The sequence below is a fragment of the Scyliorhinus canicula genome, chromosome 7, assembly GCF_902713615.1.
Source record: "Scyliorhinus canicula chromosome 7, sScyCan1.1, whole genome shotgun sequence".
Lineage (NCBI taxonomy): Eukaryota > Metazoa > Chordata > Chondrichthyes > Carcharhiniformes > Scyliorhinidae > Scyliorhinus > Scyliorhinus canicula.
In genome coordinates, this window is record NC_052152.1 from 169,644,975 (window position 1) to 169,671,365 (window position 26,391).

Here is a 26,391-nt window from a genome sequence, read left to right on the forward strand (position 1 = left end):
TTTGACAATGTTGCTGATTCCCAACTCTGGGTCCTGTTAAATCATCAGATTAAAACTGTCCACAATCCAGGTTGCAGACATTCTCGGTGGAATTGTATAGCGGTGAGGCAGGGCTGGAAGATGCAATGAGTCATTCAAAAGACCATCGACTTTGACGAGACTGGAAAATCCCACTTGAGGGAGGGGTTGTAAAACGCTGTCCCCTGGCTCTTTTAAATACCCTTTTGATTTAACAGATTTTAATGCGATGCCACTGAATCAGTTCCACCCACTTGCAACATCAAGTGTGATTGCAAATGTCCGGCTTCCTCATTGGTCCACAGTAATCAGCACCAATTGTTTGAGTTAATTCAAACTCGTCTTTCATACAAATATTTGTCCTTTCGAAAATGGCAAAATTTAATCTGGATTCAGTGGTGGGAAAATCGTACTAAAATACCAAAGGGCGGTTAACGAATCCTAACAATACGTTTTAAATAAATTAAACCCCCAAGTAGCTTCAAATTCATTCCAATGATGGGATAATCATATTTACAGAATGAAACAGGGTAATTGCATGTAGGAGACCTGAAGAAAATTTGTGAAATTCCAAAACCCATCTTATATATTTATTATTTTGGAGCAGGTATACAGATATCTTGACAGCTGTTTGTTTAAACATCTCTTCCTCCTCCCTCACCTCCTCTCCAGATTCCCCGGTTACAAGTTGCTGACCTTTTTCTTCCGTCTTATTGTATTTTTCCTTGCATGCAAATAGCTGTATGAGTCAGGATGCCTCAACTGATCAATTTCCCTCTCCACTAAGGAACCACTCAGCCTATTCCACACACTACCCCCCACCCAAATTATTTTCTTCTCGTCGTGAACAAACACCAACTTCCCTTCTCTTACCCACACTCAGCGAGTTCTCTTTTTCTGGGGTCTTCTCCTGACACCACCTCCACATATCCCTTTCTAAATCGGGTACACTATGGTTTACATGCAGAGTGCAGTTTACCCTCCCTCCATTAATTAATGCGTCTCGTCCCCAACCTAAGAACGCATGACCACGATTGCACCAGTGATATTTTATCAACAGCCAGCTCTCTCTCTCACAAAAAGGAGAACGCAGGAGGGAATGTGGCGACTTTCATTTTCATTTCAATTAATGCTATCTTGCTTCGCTTTTCTTTGAACACAATTTCAGTATGGACCGGAAACACTGGCTAATATTCAAAATAATACAGCATGACAAATCCTTACTTGCTACTGGGTATTCATGCTCCAGTTGCCTGAAACAGAATGTTACATTATCCAGATCAGACAAAGCGACCTTGGTGTCTTCCAGCATGATGCGCTCATCTTTCTGTGCAGAAGTAAAACGATAATTATGAATTCCACTTCATAGATGCGAACAGCAAGCAACATACTCCAGAAACAAGAGAAGCCAAAAATGCAGTTGGCCTGTGCATCCATCAGGGGCCTTCTTCAAATAAATCCCTGCTGCATATCATCTTACTTTGACATAAATTAGACAACATGAAACATGTGCCCATTACACTTTGATAAAATAATCTTCAAATCATGCACACGCCGAGGGAAGGGAAGGAACTGCCAGCACACTTCACTTCTGCCTCTATTGAGGCAAATTTTGGAACAGCTTCAAATCTTTTTCAAGCAAACACGCCTGGCAAGGGTTTTGAGACCCTGCATGTCAGAGCAGGGTTACAAGGAGCTATAGGAATCGTTAAAGAGCAGGCATTGGGTTCATACATGCAAAGAGGAAAATCCAATTTATTTTCTCGAGGATGTCAGTTGCCAGACGAATCCTCCAGAGCGAAGCAAATACAAGAGTGCACAAAATCATAACATTTACAGTGCAGAAGGAGGCCATTTGTCCCATCAAGTCTGCACCGCCCCTAGGACAGAGCACTCTACATAGGTCCAACCTCAACCCTATCCCCATAACTCGGTAACTCCACCTAGCCTTTTGGACATGAAAGAGAAATTTAGAATGGCCAATCCACCTACCGTGCACATCTTCAGATTGTGGGAGGAAAGCGGCGCATGCGGAGGAAACCCATGCGGGCATGGAGAGAAAGTGGAAACTCCACACAGTCACCCGAGGCCGGAATTGAACCCAGGTCCCTGGCGCTGTGAGGCAGCAGTGCTAACCACGGTGCAACCCTCAATATGGACAGGATTTCCATTTTCTCCTATCTTACAGAGAGAACAAATAGCAGTGCATGAAAAAATTGAACACATCATTTCCAGTAAAACTAGTGAACACAAGAATTTGTGTCACAACGAAGGAGAGTTGATAAATTCAAATTTCCTACTTGAAATGCGAAGCATCAATTTGTCAACACAGTTGACTTCCGGTTGCGGCTAGGCGGAGCTAAGCCGCACGTTCGGCAGCTCCCGCTTTAAAAGGACTTGTGGGCTCTTTTAAGGGCTCCAAACGGCGTTGATTCGACGATTCCCGGTGGATAAAGGGGTCTGGAGCAAAATCCCCCGGGATTTATGGTTCGGACTCAAAGTGGGGCGAGGAGAAAAACGGCAGCAGCTCCCCTGGAAAAGCGAGGGTAGGTGGACAAAATGGCGGCCAGTGGAGCCCCTGAGGAGTGGAGGCAGTGGGCTGAGGAGCAGCAGGCGGCCCTTCTGCGCTATTTCACGGAGCTGAAAGGGGAGTTGTTGGAATCCCTGAAGGTGACGATGAGTATGCTGCTGGAGACCCAGACAACCCAGGGTGCAGCGATCCTTGAGTTGAAGCAGCAGGCCTCTGAGCGCGAGGAGGAGGTTTCGGCCCTCGTGGGGAAGGTGGAGATACACGAGGCACTTCATAAAAAGTGGCAAGATCGGTTTGAGGAGATGGAGCTTCGGTCACAGAGGAAGAATCTGCGGATCCCGGGCCTCGAGGGGTCGGACCTGCCGGCCTATATGGCCGTGATGTTGAACTCGCTGGTGGGGGCAGGATCCTTCCCTCTGCCCCTGGAGCTGGAGGGGGCCCATAGAGTGCTGGCCAGGCGGCCTAAGGCGAATGAACCCCCGCGGGCAATGCTGGTGCGGTTCCATCGGTTCAGCGACCGGGAGTGTGTTCTCCGATGGGCCAAGAAGGTGAGGAGCAGTAAGTGGGAGAATTCGGTAGTGCGTTTCTACCAGGACTGGAGTGCGGAGGTGGCCAAGCGGAGAGCCGGGTTTAACCGGACGAAGGCAGTGCTCCACGGAAGTCAGGTGAAGTTCGGCATGTTGCCGCCTGCGCGCCTGTGGGTCACCTACAAGGACCGGCATCACTACTTTGAGTCCCCGGAGGAAGCGTGGGCCTTTGTGCAGGCTGAAAAGCTGGACTTGAACTAGAGATTGGGCGCTGTGGGAGTTTTTCTATTCTATTCATGTATCATTGTTTATGCTGTAGCGGGTTATTCTGTTTGTTTTTGTTTTTTCTCTCGCTTTCGGACGATGTGGGTTATGGTTTCGTGTTCTAAGGGGGGTACTGGGGTTTGTGGTTGATCTGTGTCTTTGTTTGTATGGAGTTGGTGGTTGGGTTGGGACTGCGGTTTGGGAGCTACGTTGGTGGAGTGGGGCAGTGTGAAAGCGCGGGCTTTTCTCTGGTTTCCCGCGCTGCGGGACGAGGGGGTGGAGCTGGTGGCGAGGGGCGTGGCTATTAGACCGGGTTTCCCGCGCTGAAGCGGTGCCCAGGAGCTGATGCAGGAGAGGAGGGGGCACCTCATACCGGGAGGGGTCGGAGTTAGAGCGGGAGCTGCCGGGGTCAGCAGAAATCAGCTGGCTCACGGGAGTACAGTGGAGGGAGAGTCGCGGCTAGGAGGGGTCCTAGCCTTGGGGGGGGGGGATACAGGATTGCTGCTGGATTGGCCAGGGAGGAGTTCGGGGGGGGGTCGGGGTGAGGTTCTATCGCCGTGGGAAACGGGCCGAATGGGTGATGGCCAGGGGCAAGCAGTCGATGGGTTATGGCTAGTCGACGGGGGAGGGGGGCAGGGTGCCCCCTGATCTGGCTGATTACGTGGAACGTGAGGGGGTTGAATGGGCCGGTTAAGCAGGCCTGGGTGTTTTCACATCTGAAGGGGCTGAAGGCGGACGTGGCCATGCTCCAGGAGACCCACCTGAAGGTGGCGGACCAGGTCCATCTGAGGAAGGGGTGGGTGGGGCAGGTTTTCCACTCAGGGCTCGACTCGAAGAACCGGGGGGTGGCGATCCTGGTGGGGAAGAGGGTGGCGTTTGAGGCATCTGAGGTTGTGGCTGATAGTGGCGGCAGATATGTGATGGTGAGCGGTAAGCTGCAGGGGGAGAGGGTGGTGTTGGTTAATGTGTACGCCCCAAATTGGGATGATGCTGGTTTCACGAGGCGTATGTTGGGCCGCATTCCTGGCCTGGAAGTGGGGGGCTTGATCATGGGGGGGGGACTTCAATACGGTGCTGGATCCCCTACTGGATCGTTCTAGTTCAAGGACAGGCAGGAGGCCGGCGGCGGCCAAGGTGTTGAGGGGTTTATGGACCAGATGGGAGGAGTGGATCCCTGGAGGTTCGGGAGGCCGAGGGCTCGGGAGTACTGTTTTTCTCCCATGTGCACAGGGTTTATTCCCGCATTGATTTCTTTGTTCTGAGCAGGGGACTGGTCCCGAGGGTGGAGGAGGCCGAATATTCGGCTATCGCGTTTTCGGACCATGCTCCGCATTGGGTGGATCTGGAGATGGGGGAGGCACGGGACCAGCGCCCGCTTTGGCGTCTGGACGTGGGGTTGTTGGCTGATGAGGTGTGTAGGAGGGTTCGGGGATATATCGAGAGGTACCTCGAGGTCAATGATACTGAGGAGGTCCAGGTGGGGATGGTGTGGGAGGCTCTGAAGACAGTGATTAGGGGGGAGCTGATCTCCATCCGAGCCCATAGGGAGAGGGGGGAGAGGAGGGAGAGGGAGAGACTGGTGGAGGAGCTGTTGAGTGTGGATAGGATGTACACGGAGGCCCCGGAGGAAGGATTGCTGGGGGAACGGCGTAGCTTGCAGGCCAAGTTTGATTTATTGACCACCAGAAAGGTGGAGACACAGTGGAGGAAGGCGCAGGGAGCGGTCTATGAGTATGGAGAGAAGGCGAGCAGGATGCTGGCGCACCAGCTGCGTAAGCAGGACGCGGCTAGAGAGATTGGTGCAGTGAAGGATAGAGATGGGACTGTGGTGCGGCAGGGGGCAGAGGTCAATGAGGTCTTTAGGGACTTCTATAGGGAACTGTACCGGTCGGAGCCGCTGGCGGTGGGAGGGGCAATGGAGAATTTTCTGGACAGGCTCCGATTTCCAAGGGTGCAGGAGGAGCAGGTGGAGGGACTGGGGGCGCCAATCGAGTTGGAGGAGCTGGTCAGTGGGATTGGCCACATGCAGTCGGGGAAGGCGCCGGGACCGGATGGGTTGCCGGTTGAATTTTATAAGAAATATGGGGACCTGCTGGGCCCCCTGTTGGTCAGGACCTTTAACGAGGCATGGGAGGGGGGTGTTCTGCCCACGACGGTGTCTCGGGCACTAATCTCCCTGATCCTGAAGCGTGATAAGGACCCCTTGCAGTGCGGTTCATACAGGCCGATTTCACTGCCGAATGTAGACTCCAAGTTGCTGGCGAAGATCTTGGCCACTAGAATAGAGGACTGTGTGCCGGGGGTGATACATGAAGATCAGACGGGTTTTGTGAAGGGGAGGCAGCGGAACACTAACGTGCGAAGGCTGCTAAATGTGATAATGATGCCGGCAGCAGAAGGAGAGGCGGAGATTGTGGTGGCATTGGATGCGGAGAAGGCCTTTGACAGGGTTGAGTGGGGGTACTTGTGGGAGGCGTTGGAGAGGTCGGGTTTGGGGTGGGGTTTATTAAATGGGTGAGGTTGCTGTACGAGGCCCCGATGGCGAGTGTAGCGACAAATGGGAGGAGGTCCAAGTACTTCAGGCTCCACCGTGGGACGAGGCAGGGGTGCCCCCTGTCCCCCTTGCTTTTTGCGCTGGCAATTGAGCCTCTTGCCATGGCTCTTAGGGAGTCGAGGAGGTGGAGGGGTTTGGTGCGAGGTGGGGAGGAGCACCGAGTGTCGCTGTATGCGGACGACTTGCTGTTGTATGTAGCAGACCCGGTGGGGGGAATGCCGGAGGTGATGGAGATTCTTGCTGAGTTCGGGAGTTTCTCGGGATATAAATTGAATCTGGGCAAGAGTGAGCTGTTTGTCGTACACCCGGGAGATCAGGAGGAAGGGATTGGTAGGCTCCCGCTAAAGAGGGCAGTGAGGCGTTTTAGGTACCTGGGGGTTCAGGTGGCTAGGAACTGGGGGACTCTGCACAAGCTCAATTTTACTAGGTTGGTGGAGCAGATGGAGGATGAATTTAAAAGGTGGGACATGCTGCCGTTGTCGTTGTGGGTAGAGTACAGTCCGTTAAAATGACGGTGCTCCCGAGGTTTTTGTTTTTGTTTCAGTGCCTCCCCATTTTTATTCCGAGGGCCTTTTTTAGGAGGGTGAACAGCAGCATTCTGGGATTTGTTTGGGCGCACGGGATTCCGAGGGTAAGGAGGGTCTTTTTGGAGCGGGGCAGGGATAGAGGGGGGCTGGCGCTGCCCAACCCCTCCGGGTACTATTGGGCAGCTAACGTCTCGATGGTACGTAAGTGGGTAATGGATGGGGAGGGGGCAGCATGGAAACAGATGGAGATGGCGTCCTGTGGAGGCACGAGCCTGAAGGCACTGGTAACGGCGCCGCTGCCGCTCCCTCCAACGAGGTACACTACGAGCCCGGTGGTGGCGGCTACCCTCAAAATTTGGGGGCAGTGGAGGCGACACAGGGGGGGAAGCGGGGGGCTCGGTGGAGACCCCGCTGCGGGGGAACCACCGGTTTGTCCCAGGGAACATGGATGGTGGATTCGTGGGGTGGCACAGGGTGGGCATTAGGAAGTTGGGAGACCTTTTTATCGACGGGAGGTTCGCAAGCCTTGGTGAACTGGAGGAGAAGTTTGAGCTCCCCCTGGGGAGTATGTTCAGATATCTTCAGGTCAAGGCGTTTGCTAGGGGACAGGTGGAGGGGTTCCCTTTGTTGCCCCCGCGGGGGGTAAGGGATAGGGTGCTTTCGGGGGTATGGGTCGGGGATGGGAAGGTGTCTGACATCTACCAGGTAATGCAGGAGGTGGGGGAGGCGTCGGTAGAGGAGCTGAAGGCTAAGTGGGAGGTGGAGCTGGGGGAGCAGATTGAGGAGGGGACATGGGCGGACGCCCTGTAGAGGGTGAACTCCTCCTCTTCATGTGCGAGGCTTAGCCTCATCCAGTTCAAGGTACTGCACAGGGCTCATATGTCCGGATCTAGGATGAGTAGGTTCTTTGGGGGCGAAGACAGTTGCGTCAGGTGTTCGGGGAGTCCAGCGAACCATGCCCATATGTTCTGGGCATGCCCGGCACTGGAGGAGTTCTGGAAGGGGGTGGCGGGGACGGTGTCGAGGGTGGTGGGATCCAGGGTCAAGCAGGTTGGGGACTCGCGATATTTGGGGTTGGGGTGGAGCCGGGAGTGCAGGAGGCGAAAGAGGCCGATGTCTTGGCCTTTGCGCCCCTAGTAGCCCGGCTGAGGATCTTGCTGCAGTGGAAAGATGCGAGACCTCCGAGTGTGGAGGCCTGGATTAATGACATGGCGGGTTTCATTAAGCTGGAACGGGTCAAGTTCGCCCTGAGGGGGTCGATACAAGGGTTCTTTAGGAGGTGGCAGCCTTTCCTCGACTTTCTGGCTCAACAATAAGGTACTAGGTCAGCAGCAACAGCAACCCGGGAGGGAGGGGGGGAAAGGGTGGTGGTGGGGGGGGGGGGGGGGGGGGGGGGGGGGGGGGGGGGTGGTTAGGGGGATAGTGTTTAAGTTAACTTGCTTATTGTTAATTTATTCTGTTGTTTATTGGGGCTGGGGGGGGGGTGGGGTGTTTGTTATATGCGTTGTTACGGGTGCCAGGAGGTGTTTATTATTATTATTGTTATTGTTGTATTGTTTTGTTGATATATATTTTTCAAACAAATTTCAATAAAAAAAAAATTTTTTTTTTTTAAAGTTTGTCGACCCAGTTGTATGCCCCAATGCAAAAATACTTCAGCAATGAAATCAATGAACGACGATTCAATTTGTAAGCTTTTATAACTCACCTGCAACTTCAAGACCATGAATTATCTAGATTCCCTCACTTGTTAAGTAAATTTGGGCAGTTCTCTGAATCCCATAGAGAATTCTCTCTGCATCGTCGGGTAGACACCAAATGATGATTTGTAAACTTATGCATGTTCACTCACCACATTTGCAGAAAGCAGAGACTGAAAGTTAAGAAGGACACCAGTAACAGCTATCTGCTCAAGCCACTTCTTGCTGGCCTCTTTGCTCTCCTCTTCATATTCTCCATTGTTGTTATAGCGGTGGTTCAAAGCAGCCAATAACTGCTCAGAAAAGGTACAGATGGCCGCCACAAGGCTTTGACAAAAGAGCACATCTCGACGCAATTGTAACTCCAGGTCTGTATAGGGAAGAAAGAAAACTGAGGGATCAGAAGAAGGAACCAAAATTAATGGCACAGTGAACATCTAACAGCTTTGGTGATTTTTGTTTGGTGTCATGTAAACAAAGTACCCAAAATAGGTTGAGGTGCAATTATACCTCAGCTAATAATGTTTGTGGAAAGGGAGAACTAGGAAAAGAGAGGGAGGGAGAGAGAGAGACACACACACACAGAAACTAAGAGAAAGATAATTCAAGTCTATGTTTATGGTGTTGGTGGGAGGAGAAGGGGAAAATTTAGAGAAACTACAGAGAGTCATGGACACAGCCCAGTCCATTATGCGAATCCGTCTCCCATCTACTGACTCTGTCTACACCTCCCGCTGCCTTGGGAAAGCGAGCAGCATAATCAAAGACCCCTCCCACCCGGATTATTCACGCTTCCAACTTCTTCGGGCAGGGGATATAAAAGTCTGAGAACACGCGCTAACAGATTCAAAAACAGGTTCTTTCCCGCTGTTACCAGACTCCTGACTGACCCTCTTATGGACTGGCCTGATCTCTTCACGCATCTTCTCTACTGAGTAGTACTGCACTCATGTATGCTTTATCCGATGCTATGTACATTGTGTATTTATGTAAGCCCTATGTTTTTTTTCATGTATGGAATGATCTATCTGGACTGTATGCAGAACAATATTTTTCACTGTACCTCGGTACACGTGACAATGAAACAAATCCAAATCCAATTTATAGACAGAAACATATTGAACTTTTAGCAACTTTTTGTTTTAACTAAAAGCGAACACTTTATTAACATTGGCATGGGTGCTGCCTCCTAATTCATCAAAAGGTACTTGTCTCTTACGTGATTAAATCCCCAAGGCTTCACAAGTTGCCAGTGCTGCTGTGATATTTTAAGGAAAAGCTGCAAACCTGAATCAGATGAATGAATGGCTGAAGGACATTTTATTTACAACACAGCTTTGAAAGTTGACAAAACATAAACCATTTACACCACAAGAATATTTGAAAGTAGATTATGAATATAAAAAATGAATCACTCCCTCTACTGAATCATAGAAAACACACTCTTCATATTTAAAATTCTCTGCCCTCTATTAAAGTTTAATCCAACCTCAAGAAATCTGAGGTCTATTCGTTCCATCATTACAAACCAAAATTTTGCATTGCCCAAAAACGTTAGGAGAACGAAAGTGGACTGTGGGCCATACAAATAAACGGCTGGGAGGAGCAGCATCTTGTAGCAGAAAAATAAATCCAGTCACCAACAGCCAAAATGATACAAGGAACACCATGCATTCAAGCAACTTTATGGAAAGAAAAAAAACACAACAATGGTCCAGATTTGGGGGTCAGCAGTGAAACAAGACTGCTAATGGCATCAAAGGAAGTTGCATTGAGTGATTTAGCATTCCCTGTGGTGAGAGCCAGAACCCCTTGATGTACAATGGGTTGTTTTGGTAATTTAATGGGGATTTCTAACATTTGAGCTGCAGGGATTTCATCAAGCAGCCAAATCATTGAGTCACAGGAAAGAAATCGCAAACAGCCAACCAGGAAATGAAATGAAAAGCACAAGTAGTCAAATCACTTTTTTAAGCGATTTTACTGAAAGCAAACTGAAGTTTGAGACATACATATGGGGTCACGGTAGAGGCTGACGTATCATGAGAAAACATTAAAAAAAAAAAATTTTGAGTACCCAAGTCTTTTTCTCCCCCCCCCTAATTAAGGCACGATTTAACATGGCCAATCCACCTACCTTGCATATCTTTGGATTGTGGGGATGGGACCCGCGCAGACATGGGAAGAATGTGCAAACTCCATATGAACAGTGACCCAGAGTTGGGATCGAACCCAGGTCCTCAGTGCCGTGAGGCAATAGTGCTATCCACCTCAAGAGTAAATTTAAATTGAGCATTCTTTTAAAATAAAAATAAGTATTAATCATAATGGAGACATTTAATAACAGTTCAAAGTAAGAACTGTTCCGCATTGATTCATTAAGCGCCCAGTTTCATCTCACTAAGCAAGGCACAAACATAGATGGGTGTTCTGACAGTGATATATGAGTGGAAAAGAGGAAAGTTCTAGTCAGGTGAAGTTGCTGGTGAAGGGTAGACAGTCGAGCTGACCTGTGACAGAACAATGTGCTAAAATCCTGAAGTTGATGTGACATTCAGGGAGGTAATGATAGAAAATGCAGGAACACAATTCACCTATCATAAACCCTGCAAATTCTGGCCCATAACGCCTGCTGTTTAATTTTAGACAACAGCATAAAATCAGATCCAATAAATAAATCTAAAGACCAACTCAAGTAGCAATTCCATCAGAAGCATTAAATAATCTTTCATTTTCTCACCATCGCATTAAGTAATCTCATCCACATTTACACAACAGAGCACAAAATGAAATTAGACGTCACCTCAGTAGATGAAAACTTGGCTTGACTGAAGTTGGAAATAAGTTAAACATAAGGTGCCATAACTTTAGAAAAGTTTTGATTAATAAATGCATTTTGATCTGTCATGTAAAGAAAGTTACAAAAGGAACATTCAAAGAGCATTCCCTTTCATCTTCTAAAATCCCACATCCATTAGAAACTTTAGAGTATGTTCTTTTTAAATAACAGCAGCCAGATAGGAATGTTGACCTGTTGTACCATGGCCACAGAATCACAGCGTGTCTATTTTTTAAATTGAGAAATAATTCACCTCCGAATGCACCTTCAAGGTGCATATTCAAGGTGAATAATGGTGCATATTCCAGTCAAACATTTCTGCTTTCATTTGCTATGCATAACTAATGACTGAAAATATAACACTAATTATTGTATTTGGACCACAACCAAATTAACATACCATTCTTTGATATGGGAATTCTGTCTTAGCCTTGGAACTTGCAGGCCAAAGTTATTAGCATTTTGAAAAATTACCAATAACCTTGTTTTCTTTTGTTCTTAATACAAATGCTACTTGCAGCTGAAACATTTGGATTCCTTTGGGCTATGATACAAAGAATTATAAAATAATACTCAAACTCCCACCTCCCCCACCCCAACAGCAGTCTGACTTTGATTAATTGCAATGACTAAAACATGTCTTACCTGTGCAATGAAGTAGAGCTAAAAGCAATTGATTCTTCCCATCTGAGGAAGCAATTATAGATATTACTGTAATGTCGGTATTTACACATCTTGAAGAATACAGGTTTTAAATTAACGTTTACTCTTATAGAATTATAGAATCTAAGGTTAGAATAATGTAAGATCTAAACTATTACTCAATCCGCCATGATGTTGCAAGACCAAGTGAAGAATTCAGGTCAACCTGGCTTTGAGGGCACTGCAGATATCTGGACCAAGGTAGAGAGAGCTGGAAATGAGAACACAGCATTTGGGAGGGAAGAGCGAGGAGGGGCAAGAGTTAGTGAATAAGAGCAAGAGGAGAAGGTGGAAGAGAAGGTAGAGGAGAAGGTGAGGCGAAGACAGCAGACATCAGAGAGGGAGCAAAAAAAAAAGGGTTGGGGCGCTGGGAGGATGAGCACTCAGTAAAAACAGGGATTACTCTAGGGAAAAGAGGGAATGCAAAGTATGGCATTAGTTAAAGAGCCAAGAGATGAGTCACAATCTGTCAGTTAAGTATTGCCTCTCTCTTACGCTGAATTTAAAATTCCTGACGACATGAATTGAGAAGTTTCAATACACAATAGGTTGTATTTGTTGATTTTCACTCCCATTGGTCCTTAAGAGCTCAAGACTCATTATTTAAGTGATGCAAGCAGCATGACTTTCGAAAAGTCTCTCCGAAAATCAGCAAATACTTCCAAAGTGTTGGAATCAGACGTGCCGTTTTGCATCATTTGATGCTATGAGCCAATAGAAATGTACTTAACATGTTTAGGTTCCATTGAAACTCATTATTGTGCTCAATATTAATCAGCAACACAGCTGAGAAAACCAAGTTGAAGGACAAGTCATCACTTAATATAATGGAGCACAATTTATAAGTACACTGAAATATTTGCAGCCATGTTAAGAGGATCCTCTCTGAACTGCAATGCAGGAACTGGAATTTCAGGACAACCATGGACGAAACTTGCGGCAGTGTCATGATAAACCTAAATGCATGCATTATTCAATACAATATCTTACGATATGTGGGCTATAGGGTTACGGAGATATGGCAAGGAGTTTCAGAGGGTCAGTGCAGACTCGATGGGCCGAATGGCCTCCTTCTGCACTGTAGGAACTCTATGGAATTCCATGATACAAACGACTGCCAATTAAAAACGTTAACATATAGCCTGTGCTGTAAAGCACCATTCATTGCGGCATGCAATTAATTGGGCTGCATGGTGGCTGAGTGGTTAGCACTGCTGCCTCACAGTGCTAGGAACCCGGACTCGATTCCGGCCTTGGATGACTGTCGAGAGTTTGCACTTTCTCCCAGTGTCTGAATGAGTTTTGACCAGGTGCTTCGGTTTCCTCTCACAGTCCAAAGATGTGCAGGGTAGGTGGTTTGCCATGTTAAATTGTCTCCAAGTGTCCAAAAGGTCATGTGGGGCCAGCACAGTGGCATAGTGATTAGTGATTAGCACTGCTACCTCATGGTGCCGAGGGCCCGGGTTCGATCCCAGCCCTGTCCGTGTGGAGTGAGCACATTCTCCCCGTGTCTGCATGGGTTCCACGCCCACAACCTGAAAGATGTGCATGGTAGATGGATTGGCCACGCTAAATTGCCCCTTAATTAGAAACAAAAAGAATTGGGTACTATTTTTAAAAAAAATTTTAAGATCAAAAAGTTATGTGGGGTTACAGGGATAGGGTGGGGGCAATGGCCTAGGTAGCGTTCTCTTTTAGAGGGTTGTGCAGACTTGATGGGCCAAACGGCCTCCTCTGCATTGTAGTGATTCTATGATTCTTCATTACTGCTCAAATTAGCACTTTTTAAATTCATGCATAGATTTGCAGAAAATTGTAATACACCAGCCTGGATTTTCCTGTCCCTCCCCGGTTTGTATTCTGGCAGCAGAGGCAGCTCGCCATTGGCTGCCAGTGGAATCTTCCAGTCCCACTCAAGTCTACAGCATTTTGCATGGCTCGCCCACGGCAACGCCAGGGAACCCACTGTAAAGGATCGCCTTTGGTGAGGCCGGAAGGGCCAGAAAATCCCATCCATTGACTTCAGCCCCGTGAAAAGCTCAGGATCATGTTCCTTTTCAACATATAAATTCCCTCTAGATGGTAACTTGAGCAATTAAAAGCCAAACAAATTCTCTAGTGTGCAAACCTCATTTCCAGGTTAATGAATGCAGAAATATAATGACAGATTGCAAATCTGCAGAACATGTTTGTAATTAAGATACCATAGAATTCCTCCAGTGGAGAAGGAGGCCATTCAGCCCATCGAGTCTGCAACTTTTCTCTTTAAGAGAATCCTACCTAGGCCCACACCCCCACGTAACCTGCACATATTTCAACAGTGGGAGGAAACCGGAGCACCCGGAGGAAACCCAAGCAGACAAGGCGAGAACGCGCAAACTCCACACAGGCAGTCATCCAAGGCCGGAATTGAGCCCTGGTCCCTGGCACTGTGAGGCAGCAATGCTAACCACTGCACCACCCATGTTTGGTGATGTACTAGCATGTTAGGTAATGCCTTGTGAAGTGTTTGTTTGAAGAAATGCTTGAAAAATCAAAGTATTGAAATTCTCAGACGTGAATAATAATTTTTACTTTACAAAGTGCAACTTACTGACATTTAAATGATTAAGTGCCATGGACCTCCAGTTTTGAAAATCTCAGATTTAAAAAATTGTTTCAGTGGGGTTGACCATCAGGGAAAACAGCAGAAATTCATAGTTCAATTGCAGTGGAGGTACAACTGGTTATCATTGGTTACTGATGATGCAACTGAGAGCATTTTGAACCTGAGCAACCCAATGAAAATATTTTTTGTTTCTTGAAGAACTAAATCCAGAAAATAAGAGATTTTCTGTATCAGTCATACATTGAATTGCAAGAATGCAGCAAAATATACAGAGTATATGTGTCTCTCATCAGTGCCTAAACTATTCCACTTTTAGTCAGTCTTAGAATATCTTCCCTTCCAGCAGAGCTCCAAGTTGGCAGGAACTCAATGAACTAAATTTAGAATTATGATTAAATCCAAAGGCGGCCTGCAGATTGCATTCCATCTGTTAAATCATTTAAAGCACAAAACATCCCAGGGTTCCAGGCAGTAATGATTTGAGAAGACATGCACTTCCACCAGAGTCTATTTCAACTTTGCTTTGACTCTGCTACTCTGGTCAAACAAACCCTTGTGTACTGAACCCAAAATGAATGCACATCCTTGCGTACTATGACCTAGTGATCATAAAAAGTAAACGTGCGTAAAAATGATTACTTAACTGCTATTAATTTATGGGAGAAATTATCTCAGATATCCTTAGAAAGTATATTACTAACCTTCCACATATTCCTGTACATTGTCCACCAAGGCATTGATTGAACAAGGCAAGTTCCAGGGGTCCTCCTGCACATTTGTTTGGATTATGCTTCGACATTTTATGTTTCGGTCAACTTTCTGTCGAAACTCTAAAAGGGAGATTCTGAGAGTTAGGTGATCACAAATTTCTTTGCCGTCATCTGTAACCATTACTGATATGAGCAAGACATGGTCTCTTGGTGCATTAACGTATTGCACCAGTGGAAAATTCAGATCTTCTGCCCCTATTCCCCATGTGCGTTACTGCTATGAAAGGGATAGAGAGATATACGGAAGGTTATACTCAACACAGCAGCTCTGAATTAACAACTTAGCCGAAAAGCTCTTTACGGAGGGACGAAGTAGAGTAAACACTAAACGAAGATATGGGGCAGGTAAATACAAAAAAAATAATAATTCAACCTGTTTTAAAGACATTGTACAGGGGTTCAAAATTATATATTTGTGGGAAGTAGCTGTCAGTTGCAATGAAAGCATGATCATTTCTTAAAATTAAAATTTTAACTCCAGCGAAAAATCAAATCAGCTACAAAATAAAACCATCTACCTCAACACTGCTCTGTGCTTAACCAGGGCATGTGGATGAATGAGTACTAAATTCTGCAATCACCAATCTCACCAAAAAGCACAGATGGCAAGAATCAGTTGTGACTTTAGTGAGGAGTAAATAGTAACTATTTGGTTCTGTTAAGAAAATTAGTATTGAACATGGTTAGATATTTTGAGGCCATCTGGCAGGATAATTCTGTGATAGTATTAATCAAAACTTTTTAAATATTTATTTTGATAAATTTAGAGTTGCAAATTATTTTTTTCCAATTAATTCACCTCCCCTGAACATCTTTGGGTTGTGGGGGTAAGACCCACGCAGACACGGGAAAATGTGCAAATTCCACACGGACAGTGACACGGGGCCGTGATCGTTACCGGGTCCTCAGCGCCGTGACGCATGGCTAACCACTGCGCCACCGTACTGCCCACGTATTAATCAAAACTTGTGCAGGGTTTACACCTCAGGGGATATAAAATTCCAGATGAAACTCCCCCCCCCCCCCCCCCCCTACAATATTTTAGAATGATTATCTATTGTTAAGTCTAATTTCCTCCCCAAATGGTGGCCTTCTTTATTTGCAGGACAGCATAAACATGAATCTTAAATGTACTAGAAATTGATGTATCATTGAAGTGATCATCCTGCTCATGGTTAGTTAGCTTTCACTTTGTACAACTCAAGTCACTAAACATTTGCACACCAATGTACAATTAAATGACAGCCAGCAGATCAGTTTAAGGAGAATGACTGAATGTAATATAATTTAAAAAGTTAGACACAATTACTTGAATTTTAGTACCATGAAAACCTGCATTACCTTGTATGTTGTATTCTGTACTAATGCCATTTGTCTCTTCAAAGGCTCTGGCCATAACCGACCCCTTGAGGAGTGCATCAATGGAATCCACCTGCAATAATTCAGTAACCATCACAATCTGTTTCAATTTCTGACACTTGCTTTCTATGCTTTATTGCGCAAGCTTGGCACATCAAATGCTAAAAGATTGCTACTAATTGTTATACTCATGGTGGGAGAGTGTTTTCAGTTGCTGGAAAAGGGTACTAGGATATTTAATTGGATGGATGAGAGATTCCAAGAGACAGGGAAGTGCATTTGATTGGTGTTCAGCTTGGCTGCTACTGGTAAATAAGTCAATTTACTGCTTTCACTGAATACATCCAATTGCAATACAAGCAAATAGCTCTTTATGGTCAATTTAGGGTTTTGATCTTACAGTGAAAATCAAAAAATATTCAATGCTGAAGAAAATTAAACTAAATTATGTTGAAATAAATTAGCATCTTTCTTTCTACAGGGTGACACGGCTGCCTCATCACACCGGGTTCAATTCCGGCCGTGGGTGACTGTGCAGAGTCTGCACGTTCTCCCCGTCTCTGCGTAGGTTTCCTCCGGGTGCATCGGTTTCGCCAACAGTCCAAAGTTGTGCAAGTTAGGTGGATTGGCCATGCAAAATTGCCCCTTGTGTCCAAGGTTAGGTTACAATGATAGGGCGGGGTGGACGAGGGAGTGGACATGGGTAGGATGCTCTTAAGGAGGTTCATTGCAGACTCGATGGACCAAGTGGCCTTCTTCTGCACTATAGGGATTCTGTGATTCTACATCTCAAATAATAGTAGGAGCAAAATGTAGTATTGGACCCAGGACCCAGGTTCGATCCCAGACTGGGTTTGATCCTTGGTCACTGTCCGTGTGGAGTTCACACATTCTCCCAGTGTTTGCGTGGGTCTCACCCCCACAACCCAACTATGTGCAGGGCAGATGAATTGGCCACGCTAAATTGCTCCTTAATTGGAAAATAAAAAATAGGTACTCTAAATGAAAGAAAAACAATGAGAAATAGGGCAAATGTACTTTTTTAAAAAAAGAATGTGGTGGGTTTTACTTAGAAAACTATTGATTGTTTCAGAATGCTACAGATTGTCTCAGCTGCTGTGGGATAATTTGTCACAACTGTCAAAGTGTGAGCAGAGTTTTCAAAGCAGGTAAATTAGCCTGAAGCCCCCCAGTGAGATGGAACCTCCTAATAAAATGATTTTTATTTTGTAGTTGCAGAGCCTCAAGAAAGCTGCGCAACTGTAATAACATTGAGTTATTACATAGAATTTACAGTACAGAAGGAAGCCATGCGGCCCATTGAATCTGCACTGACCCTTTGAAAGAGCGTCCTACTTAAGCCCATGCTTCCACCCTACCCCCGTAACCCTCACCTAACCTTTTGGTACTTAGGGCAATTTAACGTGGCCAATCCACCTAACCTGCACATTTTTGGACTGTGGGAGGAAACCCACGCAGACACAGGGAGAAAATGCAAACTCCACACAGTCACCCAAGGCTGGAATTGGAACCAGGGTCCCTGCAGCTGTGAGGCAGCAGTGCTAACCACTATGCCACCCACAGCGTGGTGCAGGTTTTTTTTTGAGTATTGCTGAAAGAAGAGACATGAGATTCCTATCAATAGCTCATTAATCAGGGCAATGCCTTAGCCAGAGTTAAGAAAAAACTCTAACAATGTTTCGCAGTTAACTGTCAGTCACCATCAACTGGTGCATTCTCAATGGCAATGCCTCTACAGCCTCCACTTGCCAACCAATTAGCACTTTCCTCATATCGTATAAGTTTGTTGTCTTTCCTTACATTAGTATTCTTGAGTTATCCTGATGAGTGCAAGATGAAAAGCTTTGACAAAATGTCTCTTTTTCAGCAATATATTTTTTCTTTTAAAATTACCACAAAATGAAGACTTCATGTAATTCTTATCCTATCTTAAACCAAAAGAACTGTAATATTTCACAACTCCCAAGGTGTTATGTCCTCAGTAATTTACTATTTTAACACCAGCATAAAAGAGAGGTTGGGTTTGCCAACGATTCCTGGCACACTATGAATGGTGAGTCTTGAAATCACAAATGAAAGAAAATGCACATAAAAACTGCAAACATGTGGAATCCTGTCAATGGAGGTTTAAAAAAAAATAAGGAAACAGAAGAGTTTGAGACTCAAGCCTCTCGGACTATCACAAGGCTGATTAACAATATTGCTGGAGACATTTTGAATTTAGGAAACATGACTATATTGGTAGGCTTTTAAATTTATTCAATATTGTAAGGCTTGACATTTTTATAATCAATCACAACCCACTTGAGAAATTTCACTGGCAACTTTTGCCTACTGCTTATTCTGGATTGCTTGCATCCAGTAGTCAACAAAAGTGAGTTTGAAACAAAAATGTATTGAAACAAGCCTGGTGCTTCAGGGCAACACCTCAAGTGTGTAAGGTTAAGACCTATTGGATGCAACCTTCATGTGAATGATGGCATAAAGTGTGTGTACCTGATTAAAAAGATGCTCGAGGCAGCCATGCAATTTGTCCTGCTTATCAAGAGAAATTCTCATGTCGCAAGGCAGCTCATCGCCTGTTTTCGAAGAGAGAAGACATATTTAAATTTTTTTTAAATATACAGATGTTGGAAACAAGTTTCAATATCTTTTTTGTCTTATTATTCTTAAAATCATATACTATTCTTGTGTGGAGGGCTGTGATAGAAAATATGCACGAAAAACTGAAGTTTGATGAACAAATGTTTCTACAATTTCAAGTATCACTGCACATTTTCAGAGCAGATGACAAGTCAACATTTGCTTCCATATAGCATCTACAGTTATTTGCAAGTTTCCAATTAGCATTACGTAGTGACAAAATAAACTTGGCAGGTGTTTTAATGGGGAAGAATGAAATATGAGCGAGTATGAAAATCCAAGAGGAAGCACGGATGGAAAATGCACCAATTCGAGTGAACACAATTAGTGCAACTCTGCATCGGTTGTCAAATGCTACAAAATTTAAATTTGAACAAAAAGACATTTGCATCATCAGATGATAGATGACTAGTAAATGGCACTGTGATAATTGTTGATGACAAACGTGAATGATGAGACATGGTATTTTTCTTCTTCTAGATACCATATACACCATGATGATCTTACATCCTCTCCCACTTGTGGTAGAAACAACAAAAAATAAATGGGCTATATTTTGAAGAGGGAAATATTACTATAATCCTGAAAATAGTTAAATGTGTCCATAGGCCCAAACGTGGGGTAAAATCTCACCTGATCCCATTTCATCGCTGCCCAGATAGGAGCTCCTGCTGCGGTCACTGGTATAGGACAGCACCGAGTCTCGGTTGCTGTTACATTCGCTGCAAGACATCACCAAAGACAAGTGAAACTTGGAGCATTAAAATCCCTGAATACATTTCTGATGCTATCCTTCCTATCACATGGGTCTAGAACGCAAACTGAGGCCAGCCCTATCAAATATTATCCAGGGGCTTTTCACAGTAAGTTCATACTTGTGACAATAAAAGATTCTTATTATTATTGAGATGCTGGGGATTCTGTAGTAACTCACTGCTGCCTCCTCATCAACATCGACAAGGCACAAGCCAGTAGTGTGATGGAATACTCTCCAAATTCCTGGGTGAGTGCAGCTATAACAATGCTCAATAAGTCTGACATCATTCAGGCCCAAACAATCCATCTGATCAGCACCAGATTCATGACCTTAAGCATTTACGCTATCCCAGTGGCAGCAGTGTGTACTCTATACAAGATGCACATCAGCAAATCACCAGGACCCGCTCAACAGCACCTTCCAAGCACATAGCATCTACCACCTAGAAAGATAAGGGCTGCAGATGCAGGTGGTGGTGTTCCCATGCAAGTTCTCCTAGCCAAGCATCATCCTGACTTGGAAGCATTTCATGTTCCTTCACTGTCACTGAATCAAAATCTCAGATATCCCTCCCGAAAAGCACAGTGAGTGTACCTACATCACACCGACTACAGTGGTTCAAGAAAGTGGCTCACCATCACCTCTTCAAGAGTAATTAAGGACGGACAATACATTCTAGCCTGGCCAGCAACGTTCACATTCCATGAATGAATAAAACAAAACAGACTTGTTTGACTTAGTTTCACAAAAGTTGAATTAAATTTTGGCAACCTAGCAATTTAAAAAAAAAAAAAATTTTTTTGAAGCCAGCAGTAGTTTATTAGCTTTGCAGTACATAAAGTAAGTAATTTACAAGCACATAAGGTAGTAATGTTTAAAACCTGGTGATTTCCACAAACAAAATTGATATAATGAAATCCATGTCACAATCTATCGTTTACTTCTGAAAGGACAGAGTGGACCCACACCCACTCATGTTCAGCCCTTGGGAAGTAGATAATTTGCATTAAAATATAAATACAACTGTGGTCAAAATGCCCCATGGCCAAGAGCCAGGCCTCAGCAACATAGGATATAGTTTTTGCATTGGGATTTGACATCAGCTTTGAACAGTGCCAGTAGATGATGTGCTTGAGTTATGTACCACAAAATTCTTAATATCCTGTCCAGCATAGCAGCTAAGATATCACTCCAACATTCAATTTATAGGTAAACACTTTTGGTTTTTGTTGCTGCATGAGTCTGCATAATTATAACTGTGAACCACCACTTTCATTTTTGTGCCAATACAGCAGTAGACTATACACATACCAAACCTAAATGGATGTTGAAATTTAGCAGTTGTAATCCATTCTATTCTCTTTATAACTGTTCAATATAAAATACTTCAAATTGGCACATCGTAACTCATGAGCCTTTATTATACCTTTTGGCTTAAACTGCAGAAATATTAGGACTGGAAATTGTTCACACCATTCCCCCACTTGCCTCCAGGGGGCAATATATCTTATCCAAACATGCACAAACACACATTAAACTGTGATGCAATTACACAGCAATATTACACAGGGATGATACAAAACATATACTAAATGTTATATTTCTTAAAATGGCCTAGACTACATGAATAAGTCAACATCATCCTCCCTCTATTGCTCTGGATTTATAACTAAATTACCCTCGTCATGATTCTTTGAAAATAAAAAAGTTTTATGTGAAGGGAATTTTCTCAATTACTTGCTTCATTATAGAAAACCACTACACAGAAAAAAGGTCCATTGATCCAGTTGAATCACTGAAAAAAAAAATCACTGATGCCCAAACATCCTGACCACCTTTCTCATATACATGTGCATTTGCAAAATAGAAATAAATTGCAGGAAAGGGCAAAACCTGCTACGGGTGAAATTGTAAATCAATTCACAGCTTTGTAAAGAAACTAAAGCTGTCACACATATCGCACATAACAGAAAATACAAAACTACCTTCACTCATACCCTCGGGGATGGAGGTCAAAGCAATTTACTAACCAAAGAAACAGATAATTTTAGAAGCACCATTATTGGCAATTAGCTGGCATTCAAGTAATAAGGGCCTGCAGAGTGGGTATGTAGGAACAGAAAGGCTGGATTAAATCCTATGCATTCCAGTATTCAAAACAACCCAAAGAAGGGTTAGAGAAGAAAGCAGGAAGGATCATCTCTCCTACACTTTATCTGGAATTGCGGTTAAAAAAAACACATGTTCAATGGGACCAATCAAGTTTTGATGAGTCTTTTTATAGAAACTCAACCCATATTTGTTTAATCCTTTGACGACAATTAAAAATAAGCAAGACCACATATTATTGAACCTGAAAACGCTGCACATCGTTGAACAGCCAGAAAGCACCAGGGAAAAAAAAAGAAAAATTTGACATGCTTCAGAAACAAAGGCGGCACCGTGATGCCGTGGTTAGCACTGCTGCCTCATGGTGCCAAGCACCCGGGTTTGATCCCGGCCCCGGGCCACTATCCGTGTGGAATTTACACATTCTCCACATGTCTGCGTGGGTCTCACCCCCACAACCCAAAGACGTGTATGTTTTGGACGCTGTGGATAGTCGAGCCAGATTGGCTGAATAGTGTCCTTAACCCATCATTCTCGTAGTGTTTTAGAACTAGTTGCTCGCAGGGTTTTCCAAGGTGGAGCCCCAAGTGCTGCCCCTCTTTTCTGTGGATTCCCAATATTTCTTTTCCAAGCAACAGAATTACATTTACTGTGAGCAGAGATTAGAGCCCATTACTTATCAACCCTTAAACCAAACTGCCATCAGCTGTTGGGAACTTCTGTGTTTTCACATATGCTTATTTAAAAAAAAATAATCTTTTGACTGTCATGAGTCGGCTTACAATAACACTGCAATGAAGTTACTGTTTAAAACCCCTAGTCGCCACATTCCGGCGCCTGTTCAGGTACACAGAGGGAGAATTCAGAATGTCCAATTCACCTAACAGCCGTCTTTCGGAACTTGTGGGAGGAAACAAGAGCACCCGGAGGAAACTCGCACAGAGACGGGAAGAATGTGCAGACTCCACACAGACAGTGACCCAAGCCGGGAATCGAACCTGGGACCCTGGAGCTGTGAAGCAACAGTGCGACCCAGTGTACTACTGTGCTGCCCTTGGACTCGACAATAAATATTTCTTATAATTCGCACACATCCTAATCAAGGGAAAATGCCAAGAATGTTTGTTACCATTGGTTATGAAACCCAAGAACTATGTTGAGAAATAATTTGAATCCAGAATCAAAAGCTTGGCACATATTGGCCAGATAGTGAAAATGGGTTCTGAAGGACACCTGAATAAACAATTCTTACCTCCATTCTGCATAAATACCTGCAAAAGCCAAACATTTTAAAAAGAAAAAAAAAGGGCGTTCAATGTTTGGAACTGAACTCGTGAGAAAATTGCTCACAGACTGTTGGGGTGGGGGGGGGGGGGGGGGGGGGGGAGAGAATCTTTCAAACAGCTGGTATTTCAAACCTACACCAAGCATGAACAAGTTACAAGAAATAAATCTGTTTCAAATCAGCACACAATGGAGCAATTGATTAATTCAACTTATAGTGTCTGCATTTTGAAAAGAAGAAAACAAATTTAGAATGACTACTTCATGCTTCGCTGTTGCTTTAAATTCTCATTGACCACATAACTAGCGCAGCTCATAACATTCCTGTGCTCATTTAACAGACTTCAGAAAGTGGCAGATGAGATTGTTCATTTTATAGTTGGCATCCAGTTTGAAAACATCAGTTGAAAATATCTAGCAGAGATTTTGAAACACTGTAGGGAAAGGCGCATAATTCAGTGGTGTAATTGGAAGCTGTTCAGTTATTTTCACCCACTGGTACTTACTGACATGCGAGTGGGGGGTTGCAAGCAGCTCAGCTTGAAACTTGGTTACATAGCGTCTCTTCACTCACCATCATGTGTAGTTTTACATCACTCCAAAGAGAATCAAACATTGAATAGAACTGTCCAAACTGGGTCCAATAAATCTCTGACTCAATAGTCCCAAACTATTACAAACGTAAAACTAATTTAATGACCGTTTGAGGTGGTGAAGGGGAAATGGCTGGTGGGGGAGGGGTATGGAAAGCACACCAGACATTTACACTACCATGATACATCATGCATGGCGGAGCTGGATGAAAATATCAAATTGATCTTCTCAAACAACAAATAAAGCAACTGACCCGACCAACACAGTCAATACTTCTTATAAAATAATCTATTTCCACATGCAGAGAGCTGAATTAGTACACAGTATACCAGCATGAACTGCATTCATTGGATGCTGAGCACATCATTAACTTGTACACACTACTTCGGTTTATTAATTGTACTTATTAAATTAAGCCATTTAACTCAATCCCAATCATTCAACTTCAACTGAGGCTAAGAGCAGACTTTGATAACCTGGTGTTGAAATACCACCAATCTATAACTGACTTCTACAGATGGGCCGAAGTAGCTCCTAATTAGACATCTATTTTTATTTATTTATTTATTTATAAATTGTTTTTATTAAAGCTTTTTTCAACCAGAACTTTTACGTAACAGAAAATTAAACGAAAAATACTTAACAAAACTAGGTGGCTGTTATCATTGTACAGAACTCAATTATACATTAAATAGACAATTCCCCCCACCTGAACCCCCCTCCCCCCGCAACCCCCGCTCCAATTGCTGCTGCCTGCTGACATTTTACCGCTCCCCTAGAAAGTCAAGGAAAGTTTGCCACCGCCTGGAGAACCCCAACAAGGACACTCTCAAGGCGAACTTTATTCGCTCCAGGCTGAGGAATCCAGCCATATCATTAACCCAGGTCTCCACGCTCGGGGGTTTCGAGTCCCTCTACATTAACAAGATCCGTCTCCAGGCTACAAGGGAGGCAAAAGCCAACACTTCGGCCTCTTTCGCTTCCTGCACTTCCGGATCCTCCGACACTCCAAAGATCGCAATTGTTGGACTCGGCTTCACCCGCGTGTCCAAAATCTTGGACATAGCCCTCGCAAAGCCCTGCCAGAATTCTTTAAGTGCCGGGCATGCCCAAAACATATGGACATGGTCCGTCGGACTCCCTGCACATCTCGCGGACCTGTCCTCCACCCTCAAGAACTTGCTCATTCTCGCCGTTGCCACGTGAGCCCGGTACACCAAACTTAAACTGAATTAAACTGAGCCTGGCACATGATGCGGACGAATCCACCCTTCCCAGGGCATCAGCCCACAGGCCCTCATCTAGCACCTCGCCTAGTTCCTCCTCCCACTTGCCCTTCAGCTCCTCCACTGAGGCTTCCTCCGCCTCCTGCAGCTCCTGGTATATGTCCGACACCTTCCCCTCTCCTACCCAGATGCCAGACACTACCCTGTCCTGTATCCTTTGAGGGGTAGCCACGGAAATGTCTCCACCTGTTTTTTGAGAAAGTCCCGGACCTGGAGATATCTGAAAGCATTTCCCGGGGGCAGGCCAAACTTCTCCTCCAACACCTTTAAACTAGGAAAAGTCCCATCTATAAACAGGTCTCCCATCCTTCTAATGCCTGCCCTATACCAGCTTTGGAACCCCCCCGTCTATCTTGCCCGGAGAAAATCTATGGTTGTTCCATATCAGGGTCCAAACTGAAGCCCCCTCCTCCTTCCTGTGCCTCCTCCACTGACCCCAGACCCTCAGTGCCGCTGTCACCACCGGGCTTGTGGTGTACCGTGCCGGCAAGAACGGCAGCGGTGCCGTTAGTAGTGCCCCGAGGCTGGTGCCCTTGCATGACGCCACCTCTAGCCGCCCCCACGCCGACCCCTCCTCCATTACCCATTTCCTAATCATGGCCACATTAGCCGCCCAATAGTAGCTACAGTAGTTCGGCAGTGCCAGCAAACCCCCCCCCCCCCCCCCGCCCACACAAATCCCGTTATAATCTTGTTCACCCGCTTGAAGAAGGATTTGGGGATTGAAATGGGGAGGCACTGAAAGACGAACAGGAATCTGGGAAGAACCGTCATCTTCACAGTCTGCACTCTTCCCGCCAGGGAAAGCGGGAGCATGTCCCATCTTTTAAAGTCTTCCTCCATCTGCTCTACAAGCTGAGATAAGTTGAGCCTGTGTAGGGTATCCCAGTTCCTAGCCACGTAGGAGCTAGAGCTCCCCTAGTCTCTCCCCCTGACCCCTAGCGTGGATTACAAACAGCTCACTTTTCCCCACGCTCAACTTGTACCCCGAGAAGCTCCCAAAGCCCCCCAGGATCCGCATGACCTCCCCCATCCCCTCTAGCGGGTCCAAAATATACAATAGCAGGTCATCCGTGTAGAGGGGAAACCCGGTGCTCCCCCCCCCCCCCCCCCCCCCCCCAGACCAGCCCCCTCCAGTTCCTCAGCGCTATGGCCAACGGCTCAATTGCCAGGGCAAATAGTAACGGGGATAGGGGCACCCCTGCCTCGTCCCACGATACAGCCTGAAATACTTCGGCCTCAGCCGGTTTGTGGACACACTCACTACGGGGCCTGATACAGTAGCTTGACCCACCCTAT

At 45.2% G+C, this 26,391-nt stretch overlaps 1 protein-coding gene across 1 annotated transcript in view; it reads right to left on the reverse strand.

Moving 5' to 3' along the window:
• prex1 (phosphatidylinositol-3,4,5-trisphosphate-dependent Rac exchange factor 1) overlaps window positions 1-26,391 on the reverse strand; it is a 273,537-nt gene that overhangs the window by 18,869 nt on the left and 228,277 nt on the right. The window contains exons 27-33 of the mRNA XM_038803244.1: window positions 19,696-19,784; window positions 18,916-18,998; window positions 16,381-16,471; window positions 14,971-15,099; window positions 11,605-11,646; window positions 8,273-8,490; window positions 1,243-1,345 (exon numbers count right to left, since the gene is read on the reverse strand). Of these exons, the coding sequence (XP_038659172.1) occupies window positions 1,243-1,345; window positions 8,273-8,490; window positions 11,605-11,646; window positions 14,971-15,099; window positions 16,381-16,471; window positions 18,916-18,998; window positions 19,696-19,784 (755 nt within the window). The remainder of the gene's footprint in view (window positions 1-1,242; window positions 1,346-8,272; window positions 8,491-11,604; window positions 11,647-14,970; window positions 15,100-16,380; window positions 16,472-18,915; window positions 18,999-19,695; window positions 19,785-26,391) is intronic.